The following is a 13,213-nucleotide window of genomic DNA, read 5'->3' on the forward strand; positions in this document are numbered from 1 at the left end:
GTCATTGTGTGCCCCTTTTTTGCTTGTCCTTTGTTGTTTGCACCATTCTTGTTGCAAAACTTCATTGGCTTAAAAAGAAAAACTTTGTCAACTTCTAGTTTAGATCTCTGGCTATAATGGGAAATGTAAATGAAGCCCATGCTTAAATACTGTCTTAGCGGACCTGTATGTATAATTGGGGGTAAGATATGCACATTACATGACTAGGTCCCAGTTACGAGTTAGGAGTAAATATGTGCAGGGATCCTGGGTGGCTGGAATAACTACTTCTGGCAGGTGTCTGCATACGTTTACTCCTATAACAAGTCAAATCCTATCTCATGGCGAGGTTGTGAGGTCTGGTGTCACCTAATTCAAGGGATTTAAGACATGCATTTATCCCCTACTCTGACCAGAGGCCTATGAGTGAGGTATGGGTGGAGGGGAGTGAAGAGGGTATGGCGAGAAGAGGAAGAATTGTTCTGGTCCTGGGGGAGGATTGCATGCTCCCCCTTTTCAGAGAAAGTGGTCAGGCAAGGAGACTTCCAGGGGCCTGGCTTCAGTTGCAGTTATAATCTCAATTATTTTACCAACTGGTAAAATCAGGTCTAGTGTTCTAGTACCCAGGAAAAGTGACTGTGAAAACACCAGGGCCATTTTGGATCAGGATTGTTGATCAGATGGAGCTGAAATCCACAGGGGAACTCTTCACCACCCATGTGTAATTGAATCCTGTGTATTTAATACAATACAATACAATGCCTTTCTATAGCGCAACAGCTACCAAAAAGTTGTCCTGGTGCTAGCGGTACTGACTACTCCAATGAGAGGTCCAGAAGAACTATTAGGGAGAGTAGAACGGGGAACTTCTAAGCGTGAGGGGCAGGGCGTTCCACAATCTGGCTGCCAGGAATAAAAGGGAACGACCCCCGCACATGGACTTAGAAAACCTTTGCCGTGGTTGGACCATAGAGAGCGTAGTTGCAAAGAAACTTTGAACCTGTTCCTAAGCTAGCGGGGACCTTTCTGATTAAAAATACGAAATGCCAGAGTAAGAGCCTTGAATTGTATTCTGCTTTTAATGGGATATTTAAAGATTTAAATACCTAGAGGAACGTTGGCTCTACTCATCCTTTGAGAATGGTTTGGAATTGTTGACACTTTTTTGATTTGAAAAGTGAATGTTGACTACTCTTGTACAACACAAGAATGATGCAAATCTCCTCTCCCCCGCAGGACATGCTTCCGACGCTGCCTCCAGGACTGCGCCACCGGTGGACCCTTCTCTCTCCAGTACAAGCTTCTCACACTTCCTTATGGCATCCCAGCTGGCCATGATGTCATCCGCCTTAGTGCCTTCTCAGATGCTGGTGTCCTACAGAACCAGACCTCCTTCACGGCCTTGGAGTATGATGGGGGCAGCCCTTTCGCCATTAGGGACCAAGGAGGCCATGGTGTGATATACACTCTGCGGGCTCTGGATAGACCTGGGGTGTACCAGATGAAGGTGCAAGCCTCGGCGTACAGCCTGGATCCCAGGGCACTCAAGCACCAGAGCGTCTTCATCATCTTCATATCTGTCTCTCCGTACCCTTACTGAGACCACCACAAGCGACACTGGAGACCCGTGACAGCCGTATGTCAAGAAGGCCACGGTAAACCCAGGCAGCCGTGCAGACTACAACCAGAGATGTGACATGCTCTCACTGGTGGTACAGCCTTTGCAACCCATCACAAGACATGGTCACAGCAGACTCCTGTCAGGGCCAAGAGCAAAACCTCAAGAAATACACAGCAGGACATTGTGAGCTCAGCAAAGACCAGGCCACAGAAAAAGCACAAAATCATAAACCTAGAAGCAACAGGCCAGATTCTCAATAGACACAGCCATGGAAGACCTTCAACATATACACAGCAGGAGATTGTGAGCTCAACAAAGATACGGTCACAACAGTCCAAAGAAATAACACACCATCACCACTCGGTAAGTGATACTGCAGACCCTCATGAGACAGTGCCAAGGGCCACAGTCTCTCACCTAATATTCCATAGGCCATTTTGAGCCCAACAAAGACAAGGAAACAAAAGTCCCTCACCGCTCCAGGGAAACAGCACGCCAAGAACAACCCTTAAGCATCATGGCTGACCCTCAACAGACAGAGACATGGCTGATCTTACTGAGCCCACCAGAGATGGGTCTCGGCTGTTCCATGCGATACCAGAGAAACAGTGCACCTGACCACCCCACAGGTGGCATGGCCACTGGTGGCCCTCATCACCAGGTAGACATTCACGCCAGACCCTCACTGCCCCACGAGAGACGCAGCCGTGGGAAGCCTCGACTATTCCTTAAAGAACACATCCATGGAAGTTCATCACCACCCCACAAGAGAGACAATCACTGGAGACAGTCACTATTCCACTAGAACCACAAGCATTGTAGCTTCTTCAGATGTCTTCACCAAAGAAGAATCCATGGGTAAATTTCAGCATAAAACAAATAGGAAGGCTTCAATTTTTTCTACAAATTAAAGAATTTCCTCTACTTTCCCAAAGTGCCTTTTAAAACATATATTTTACATAAAGTTGTCAATAAACATCATCACTTCAGTGCTTAAATCCAATGAGAAGTATATGCTATTGCATCTTATCCCCAGGATGCCAAAACCAAAAAATAGCCACAGAGCTGAGTGTATTTTAAAACATTGCCTACTGAAAGTCTTAAGACGTCTGAGACATAATGAAAATGACTGTTGTGTCCAATAAAAAAGAAACATTTTCAGCTTTGTAAATAAAAATAAGTTTTTTTTTACATTTCCTCAAGTATGTGGTATTTCATCATATGTTTTTCATTTCCAGTTTGGCTGCAATGCATACGTTCCTTCGTCGGCTACTTCTCTTGCAGGTTTAAGTGACTGCTAATTATATGGAATACCATGAGCGGCTCGCAGGGCTTTGAAGGGGCGGGTGGGGTGGCGCGTCAGTGGGGGGGATTAATTTAATTTAAAAAATACACTTACTTTCACTTGCCGCCGCCACCGCGACACATCTCTGCTGAAGCTGCAGGCTCCCAGCCTGTCATGCGCCGATCCTGACGCTGCTCAGAGCAGCGTCAGGTCTGGGCAGCGTCAGGATTGGCTGGGAGCACCCAGCCAGGGTGCTCGCAGGTAGACTGGGAGCATGTGCCTGCTCTCTCCAGCCCAGCAACATGTGCAGGGCTGGAGAGAGCACAGTGCGCATGTGTGTTTGGCCGACCTGAGATGGCTGGCCGGCCGGCCAAACATACATACGTCAGTGCCCACCCCTTTTACTACAAAACGATAATAAAAATATTTATTATCGTTTTGCAGTAAAAGGTTTGCAGCTGCTGCTGCTGGCGGGGGTGACGCTCCTCCGTCCTAGCGGAGGAGCCACGGTTGTGGAATACACACATAAGCCTAGAGTGAGCGTCACTTCTGAGAGCTATCTTTCAGAGGGTAAAGTTTGAACATTCAATCCCTGTCTTTTCAAGAAATCTTTTCCCCAAGTGCTCAGCTAGTTCACAATCCGAAGCACACATTGTGGGCCCAGCACAAAACAAGCATTTGCAATGCAACAGGTCTCGCATTTCTCAGAGTAAGAGCTGTTAGCAGTTGTAAACTCCAAACCGGACTTTTCTTGCCTCATTAAATGGGGAAAAAACGAGCGCGATCGCGCTGCTAAACGAGATCAGGCTGCGAAAAAAGAGAAAAAGTAGTCCAAAAACCTGATGGAAAACAGCGAGCCTCATATGTTTTCAGAACTTGGTCGCTGCGCTCGAGGAGGGCTAGCCACTGGAAAAGGCATGATGAATGCGTGCCTTTCACTAATGAAAGCAAGCAGATTTTAAAAGGCAAGGGCACGAACCAATGAAAGACACTGACATGAAATGGGTGGGTCTCCGAGCCCTTTTCTAACTAGTACAGCGTCTCGCAAGCGATACGCATGCGCAAGCACATGCTACGCAGGCTCAACCCTAAAAAGAGCGACATTCAGGTGTGTTTCCTGAATAGAGTAGGCAACTTCCCTCTCTGTTCTCCCACTGGTTTGCAGTTCACTGGCCACATCACACTTGCATCCTGTCCTTGGCGAGAAACCCGATGTTGTCAAGTTCCTGTGCACCATGACTAATCTAAGAAATTGGGTTATTATTTGGGGTAGGTGACCACCCACCTGAAGAAATAATCGAAGCCCTTGTCAGGATTAACCCTCCAAGTCTCTCAGCAAACCTGAACTCAGCCCACTTGTAGCTAAAGCACACAGGAGATGGGCTTAATGTAGGGGTTCATTTAGGGCAATGTGTAAAGTATGTCTGCATCATCAAAACAGTAAAGAACTCAAAATGACAATGAATAAAAATCCCAAGTGAATTAGAAAAATCTATTAAAACGTAATATTCAAAATTACAACAGAGTGGCAAATATTTAATAAGGGAACCAGAGATGTGAATTTTTTAAAATTTTAAGTAGAAATAGCATCAAGAAAAAGTAAAGCGCCAATGATAGTTAATGGTCACATTAGACCAGGACTGAGGCGTAATTTGAGATTTACGTTGATGGAGCACGGGTTGGATGCACCAACCAGGTCCCTCTTGGTTAAATATCTTGCCTTCTGACTTAGCCTTTTTTGAATCCTAGTTAACCACAGGAGTCCACTTCTAAGGCTCCCAGGACCTCCAGGTTCACTCTGAGACTCACAGGGTGTAAGGAAGAGGCCAACGGCAGGGTCCATTCCAGGTGGCCGCAGGTCATCTGGGTACTTCCAGGAAAGGCCTCTTGCAGCTTGTTGTTTCCCTGTAGCCACACAAGAGGTCAGACAACTGACTCCTGGAGTCCACTTCTTTGTCCTGAGCACAAGAGGGAGCAGGGCCAGTCCTTTAACATCTCGGGAGAAGCAGCTCTGATCTTCCACAGGTCCAGAGAGTGCTCTGAATTGGAGGCCTGGAGGTCCCACATTTATTCCTGGCACTAGCTAGAAAGTGAGGGTGACTCCTGGACACTTCCTAAGCAATGGATAGAAATTTTTGGCCCTGCCCTACCCACTTTTTCAGCATCTCTTCTTTGATTTGCTGAAAACAGTCCCAAAAGTTCACGTGTCAGGGCATTTGCAAGATGACAAAAGTCTTTCACCACACAAAACTTTGGCCCTGGGGATGGACTGTGTTTGGGTAGTGTACTATGGCAATCCTAGTGTCCTCCCACATCTAACACTAACATTCAGTTTGAGGCAGGCACAGTTCCCACAACAAACCAAGAGACAGGCGTCTGGTAGGACAAAAGCGGGGTTCTTCAGGACCAGACTGGGGATCTACAAGAATTGTTTTGGCATCCCGTTCTCCTCATTTCAAGTTCACCGTCAAGTGTTATGTGTGGCGCAACAGACCTGTCAAAGACGATTTGTGCTGTCAAAAAGAGGCTGTTAGGCTTGGCATCATTGGCATGGTCTCCCCTAACTTTTTGCATCTACTTCCCAGGTTGTTTCTGTGTGCTGGACGCTGTTTTTACTGTTTTGTTTGCTCTGGACACTTTACCACTGCTGACCAGTGCTAAAGTCTAAGGCCCTGATTCTGACTATGGCGGGCGGCGGAGGTAAAGGCGGAGGTAAACAGGCGGTAAAGCCGCGGTCAGAAAAGGGGAACCGGCGGTTTCCCGCCGGCTTTCCCCTGGCCCAGGGAATCCTCCATGGCGGCGCTGCTTGCAGCGCCGCCATGGGGATTCCGACCCCCTTCCCGCCACCCTGTTTCTGGCGGTTTTCACCACCAGAATCAGGATAGCGGGAACGGGTGTCGTGGGGCCCCTGGGGGCCCCTGCACTGCCCATGCCACTGGCATGGGCAGTGCAGGGGCCCCCTAACAGGGCCCCACAAAGATTTTCACTGTCTGCTTAGCAGACAGTGAAAATCGCGACGGGTGCCACTGCACCCGTCGCACACCAGCAACTCCGCCGGCTCCATTCGGAGCCGTCTTCATCGTTGCTGGGGCTTTCCCGCTGGGCCAGCGGGGGCCTTTTGGCGGTCGCCCGCCGGCCCAGCGGGAAAGTTGGAATGGCCGCCGCGGTCTTTTGACCGCGGGGCGGTCATTTGGCGGTGACCGCATGGCGGGCGCAGTCAGAATGACCGCCATAATCTCTGCCTATTCAGGTCAACCTATTTTGGAAGGCTTCTCACACCTATTTCACACCTATTCAGGGGTTAAGCACAGGCTGAAAGCTGGCAGAGACTTATTGTATTGTATTGTAATAGTATTACATATAGCGCTTGCTACCACTGACACGGCGTCAAAGTGCTTTTCGGCGAGTATCACGCTACTCTGAAACCCAAGAGGAATTAGTGGTGGATTAGTACAGGGAAATATGAGTACAGTTTTAGTATTATTATGAGTTAATTTGAGCAGAGGATATGTGAGTTTGTTAGTTGGATTGACTAGAGTAATGGAGGGATAGAGGAGGAAAGAATCCAGAAGTGTCAATTGGGAGTTTATAGCAACAGGATGAGGCTTGGGATGAATAAAGGAGAGATGGAGGAGGGAAAAGTCTGTGGAAAGGGTTAGGGAGATCATAGTAGCAGGAGGGGTTTTGGATGAGTCAAAGGTGAGATGGATGAGGGAAAATTTGGTAGGGTTGTTTGGGAGATCATGGTAGTAAACTGAGGTTTGGGTGAGCTAGATGTGGAACAGGAGGAAAAAACTTAGGCAGGGTTATTTTGGAGATGAAAGTAGTAGAATGGGTTTGGGATGGGTCAGAGTGGGGATGGAGGATAGATTGATAGAGACATGATATATGGTGATGGGTAGACAAAGTAAAGCTTACAAGAGAGTAAATATATATTATTTTTATTTATTTAGAATTGTATTTATATATATATATATATACTTTTTAAATAATTATTTGTATTTTAATTTAATTTATTTATTCATTATTAATATTAATATTATTTTACTTTAATTTACTTATTTATAATTTTAATTTTATTTATAGATTTTATTTTATTTATTTGTATTTAATTTTTCTCTAGTACGGTAGGACTAGAGTAATAAATAAATAGATATGTAAATACATAGTAAGGGAATATATGTGCAAGGAATATAGTAATGGATATAATAATATGAGAAGAAAAGTAGTATTGTATAAACACGGACTTTCAAGATTTGTAATATTTGAAGCTAATTAATAAGTGTACTTTGCTAAAATGTATTTCTTTCCTCAATTTTTGAATAGTGAATTGCTTCTGATAATAAAACATTTGATCAGTGTGACATAAAAATGAGAGCAGGGATTCATAATTATCTAATATACCAACTGATCTAGGGGCTATGCAATGACCTATGAACATGTTAAGCATAGAATAAGATACACATACATATGTATATACACATACATACATACACACATTCATACATACACATGTACATAAATATATATATATATATATATATATATATATATATATATATATATATATATATATATATATTTAATTGTGAGTACATATACATTTGTTAAACAGGTTTAAAGAGTATGCGTGCAATATATTGTTATGACATTGTAACAATACATATTTCCTAAAGAACTATACATATCTAGAATGTACACATAATCAGATTATAAATATTTCTTAACACAGGCATATGCAGTCCATAGCTGTTTGAATATGGTGGTTATGATGGAAAGAGCCAACTCTTGAGTAGTCTTCTGAAGGCAAGATATTCATCCGTGGATCTTATATTTGGGGGTAATAAGTTCCAAGGTTTGGCTGCTTGAACGGAGAAGGATGTACCACCTATAGTCTTTTTCTTGTATGGTGGTGTTCAAAGGCGGGGTGCCAATCTTGAGCGGAGGTTTCTGTGTTGAATGTATTTGGTTTTTTTGTTTCTGATGAAAAGGGGTCCTGTTCCATGTATAGCTTTGTGGGTGATACAAAGCAGCTTGAAAGTTCATCTTCTGGCGACGGGTAACCAGTGTAGTGCTCTCAAGGCAGGGGAGATGTGGGCTTGTGGCTTTACATGTAATAGTAGCCTGGCAGCAGAGTTCTGAATACGTTGTAGTTTTTTCATAATAGATAGAGATGATCCATGGTAGCGGCCATTGGCATAATCCAGTTTGGATAGTTCAAGCGAGATAGTAGCCTGCATCTTGTGTGCAAATCCGAGGTGAAGGAAGATGTGTTGCAGAGTCTTCAAGGTGATGAAGCTTGTTTGTGCTAATTTTTCCACTTGGGCATTCATTGTTATTTATTGTTAGCTTGGAGTACATGGTAATTCCCAGGTTTTTAACTTCCTTGGATAATTGAGAAGGTGGTCCGAGATTGTCAGGCCGGCAGACAGTGGGTCATAACTTTTCCAGTCACCACATATGAGTATTTCTGTTTTGGAGGCATTTAGTTTGAGATGGCTCCAAGTCATCCACTGATCAACGGCTCTGAGGCAACTGAAGATTTGTGAGTTTTCAATGTCTTTGGGGCGTTCCAATTTAAGTAATATTTGTGTGTCATCTGTATAGTTGTAGCATGTGAGTTGAAAGTCATTGGTCAGTTTTGGTAATGATATCATGTAGATGTTGAAAAGCAAAGGTGAGATGATTGATCCTTGGGGGACACCTGCTTTTGTGAGGTACGGTTTGGACGAGAAGGGGGGAGAATAGATAATATTAGTTCTGTTTTAAAGGTAGGATGGAATCCAGTCGAGAGCAGTCCCTTCAATGCCGTCTTAGTGGAGTCTTTGTGCTATATAGCCATCTGACAGTTTGGGAAGAAAAAGTGTCTCTGTCTAAAGATTACTTGTACTTAATATTTAGTAAACATCTGACTTTGCTATTGAATTGGATTTTAAATAACTATTAAAAATAGTTGTTAAATTATAACTATTAAAAATAGTTGTTGTAGGAAAATGCCACTGTTGGCATTGTTACCCCCTAACTTTTTGCCTTTTGTTGATGCCAGCTTTGATTGAAAGTGTGCTGGGACCTAGCTAACCAGGCCCCAGCACCAGTGTTCTTTCCCTAAAACTGTACCCTTGTCTCCACAATTGGCACAGCCCTGGCACACAGAAAAGTCCCTTGTAAATGGTACCCCTGATACCAAGGGCCCTGATGCCAGGGAAGGTCTCTAAGGGATGCAGCATGTCTTATGCCACCCTGGGGAACCTTTACTCAGCACACACACACTGCCTCACAGCTTGTGTGTGCTGGTGGGGAGAAAATGACTAAGTCAACATGGCACTCCCCTCAGGGTGCCATGCCCACAACCCACTGCCTGTGGCATTGGCAAGTCACCCCTCTAGCAGGCCTTAAAGCCCTAAGGCAGGGCGCACTATAGGTGAGGGCATAGCTTCATGAGCAACATGCCCCTACAGTGTCTAAGCAAAACCTTAGACATTATAAGTGCAGGGTAGCCATAGGAGTATATGGTCTGTGAGTTTGTCAAACACGAACTCCACAGTTCCATAATGGCTACAATGAATACTGGGAAGTTTGGTATCAAACTTCTCAGCACAATACATCCACACTGATGCCAGTGTAAGATGTATTAAGAAATGCACTCAGAGGGCATCTTAGAGATGTCCCCTGCATGCCAGCCCAACTGCTAGTGCTAAGCTGGCCAGTCTCTGACAGCCTGCCACTTCTAGACTAGTTTCTGGCCACATGGGGTGAGTGCCTATGTGCTCTCCGAGGGCAGAAACAAAGTCTGTCCTGGGTGGAGGTGCCTCGCACCTCCCCCTGCAGGAACTGTAACACCAGGCGCTGAGCCTCCAAGGCTTAAGCTTGGTGTTACAACGCCCCGGGCACTCCAGCTAGTGGAGATGCCCACCCCCCGGACACAGCCCCCACTTTTGGCAGCAATTCCGGAGGAGATAATGAGAAAAAGAAGGAGGAGTCACCCTCCAGCCAGGACAGCCCCTAAGGTGTCCAGAGCTGAGGTGACCCCTTCCGAAGGGAATCCTCCATCTTGCTTTGGAGGATTTAGCCCAGTAGGATTAGGGATGTGCCCCCCTCCCCAAAGGGAGGATGCAGAAGGAGGGTGTAGCCACCCTCAGGGACAGTAGTCACTGGCTACTGCTCTCCAGCCCTCTCCACACCTCTAAATCTGGTATAGAACCCAGAAAATCATATTCCTGACGAGCTAACAAGAAGAAGGACTGCTGACCTGAAAACCCCGCAAGGGAAGGAGACGACAACTGCTTTGCCCCCAGCCGTACCAGCCTGTCTCCAGACTCAAAGAACCTGCAACAGTGACTCATCCAGCGGGACCAGCGACCTCTGCCAACTCAGAGGGCTAACCTGCAAACCAAAGGACCAAGAAACTCCAGTGGACAGCGGCTCTGTCCAAAACAACAAAGAGGAAACCATCTTTAAAGGGACTCCCACCTCACTCCTGAAATGTGAGTCCCCAACACTCTGCACCCGACACCCCCAGCCCGTGTCCATAGAAACCAACACTGCAGCAAGGACCCCCAGGCGACTCCCACAACATGTCCACCCTGAGACGACCTCCCTGCAACCACACGGCGACACCTGCAGAGAGAATCCAGAGGATCCCCCTGACTGCGACTGCCCAGTAACAAAGATCCTGACGCCTGGAAGAAACACTGCACCCGCAGCCCCCAGCCCCCAGGCCCGAGAGGAACCAACTACTGGTGCAGAAGTGACCAGCATGCGACCCTCCTTCTTTCCCAGTCAGTGCTGGCCCGAGAAGCTCCCCTGTGACCTGCCTGCATCGCCAGAGTGACCCCTGTGTCCCTTCATTAATTTCAACACAAAACCCGATGCCTTGTTTGCACACTGCACCTGGCCGCCCCTGTGCCACTGAGGGTGTATTTTGTGTGCCTGTTTGGGACCCCCCCCAGTGCTCTACAAAACCCCCTGGTCTGCCCCCCGAGGACGCAGGTACTTACCTGCTAGCAGACTGGAACCGGAGCACCCCTAGTCTACTTAGGCGCCTATGCTATTTGGGCCCCTCTTTGACCGCTGCACCTGACCGGCCCGGTGTTGCTGGTGCTGGGTGTTTGGGGTTGACTTGAACCCCCAACGGTGGGCTGCCTATGCCCAGGAGACTGAACTTGTAAGTGCTTTACTTACCTGACAAACTAAACTTTACTTACCTCCCCGAGGAACGGTTGAATTTTGCAGTGTCCACTTTTAAAATAGCTTATTGCCATTTTTGCCAAAACTGTGTACATTACTGTTTTCATTCAAAGTTCTATATGTACCTATGCCAAGTACCTTACAATTTATGTACTTATTTGATATCTGAGTCTTGTGGCTCTAAAATAAATTAAGAAAATAATATTTTTCTATTTAAAAACCTATTGGCCTGGAGTTAGGTCTTTGAGCGTGTGTTCTCATTTATTGCCTGTGTGTGTGCAACAAATGCTTATCACTACCCTCTGATAAGCCTACTGCTCGACCACACTACCACAAAATAGAACATTAGTATTATCTATTATTGCTACTATCAATCTCTAAGGGGAACCCTTGGACTCTGTGCACACTGTCTCTCACTTTGATATAGTATATACAGAGCCAAATTCCTACAGTTGTTAAATTATTTTTCTAGCTGTTCCCATTCCTGATATATAAAATTTGTATTTTATTCTGTACTCTGGTTTTCTACATAGAACAACTAGGCCTGCCACAATGAAAATAGCTTTTTGGGCCTTGTCACTGTAGGAACATGGTAAAATTAATTTTCTACCTGTCCGACCTTTAAATACCTTACACCCTACCTCATGGGCTGTGAGACCAACATAGGGGAGAGTTATTCATATTTGAAAAGAAGGTTTTCTCCAATCAGTAAGGGTTATTTTGATGTCCTACTGCAGGGTCTACAGTGCAGCCGTCAGGTGACACAGGTTAAGCCTAAAGTAAGGTTTGCACTGCCTTTGTAGCGAATAGCACAATACGTCCTGCAGTCCACTGTGGCATTTAACTTTCAGGCCCTGGGTTCATTTTCTACTCAGCATACTAGGGACATAAAGGCAAGTTAAAGGTGCCAGTTAGAATGAAGCCAATCCAACCCTGTTTAAAGGGGGAGCACGTGGTCAGCAGGGCTAATGCCCTAAAGCCAGCTCTAATATAGGGTCCAGCGAATGGTGAGAAATCTGGGGTGACCACGCAGAAATGGCAGATGTCCTCCAACTGCTGTGGCTTTCAAGTAGCAGTTGGGGTTGTCATCTTTCCAGCAGAAAAATACCACCTATTTGTTAGTTTTAAGATTTTGTGAATGCCCCGGTATGATTTTATCGTGCTTTGCTACATTTGTTTAGTTTGATTATCAGTCATTAATCATTACGGCAGCTCCGGAACACATTTTAAAGTGCTTTCTGCTTATATTTGTTATTTTAAGTAGGTACTGATGAGAGAAAAATACCAGGTTAGGTGATTTTCCCACTTTTTTTATTGGCTGGGACATTAAAATACTTGTCATGCCGGTACAAATGCAACCAGGTGGTACGCACAATAGGTAATTGTGGGGCTGCTGCGTTTATTTGCCTAATTATACATTTGCCGCATTTGCCACATAATCCATCATCTGCTGCATAATCTGCAGGTTTTAACAAAAAATAAAATTTGTTTCAAGCTAAAAAGGTTAAAAATTTACTAAATTTGCAGCAACAGGTGCTGGTGCGCAGTGAGAGGCCCTTGGCAAAGCTAGTCCGGTTACCTTTCTGTTGCTTATTGCTGTATTTGGGTGTTAAACTGGTGCTAATGGGGTGGAGCCAATGCCCAGAAAGTTTTACCAAGTTTAAAAGTGATTAAAATAATGAAGCAATACTTTTACAAAATGTGCTGCATTATGCCGCATAATATGCCTTTTCTTGCCACATAATTTAGTCATTCCTGCCACATAATTTGTCCCTCTCCCGTGCATAATTCCAGTGGCCCAGTACATGTCCTAACATTTTGCTTCAAAGTAATTATTTACTGTTGTGTTGAATGATTATGTGGTAATAATATACTCTCATTGGCTTCACTGCAGCAGCTCAGGCATGGTTTACTCTACTTGGAGCTCATTAGAGGAGTGTAGCGCTGCCAGTTTGGAAGGAGTTAGGTTCTCTTGACTCCATAATGCCTCAGTAGGTGTCCTATAACAGCATCTTTTGAAACTCACAACGATGATGTAATAGACGAGCTGTGAAAAATACAACTACAGGGTCCACAATGCACCAGGAGATCAGACAGGTTGTGCTTTTAAAGCCAAGGTACACAGCTGAAGGTCACTGATG

General features: G+C 45.3%; 1 protein-coding gene across 2 annotated transcripts in view; it reads left to right on the forward strand.

Annotated features, from left to right (window-relative positions):
- The window catches only part of HMCN2 (hemicentin 2), an 816,728-nt gene extending 813,937 nt beyond the window's left edge, over nt 1-2,791 (forward strand). For both annotated transcript variants that reach the window (XM_069237054.1, XM_069237056.1), the window contains one exon: nt 1,216-2,791. In XM_069237054.1, the coding sequence (XP_069093155.1) occupies nt 1,216-1,579 (364 nt within the window). In that variant the 3' untranslated portion in view covers nt 1,580-2,791. The remainder of the gene's footprint in view (nt 1-1,215) is intronic.
- The last annotated feature ends 10,422 nt before the right edge of the window (nt 2,792-13,213 follow it).

This window comes from Pleurodeles waltl, chromosome 6 (genome assembly GCF_031143425.1).
Source record: "Pleurodeles waltl isolate 20211129_DDA chromosome 6, aPleWal1.hap1.20221129, whole genome shotgun sequence".
In the NCBI taxonomy this organism is placed as follows: domain Eukaryota; kingdom Metazoa; phylum Chordata; class Amphibia; order Caudata; family Salamandridae; genus Pleurodeles; species Pleurodeles waltl.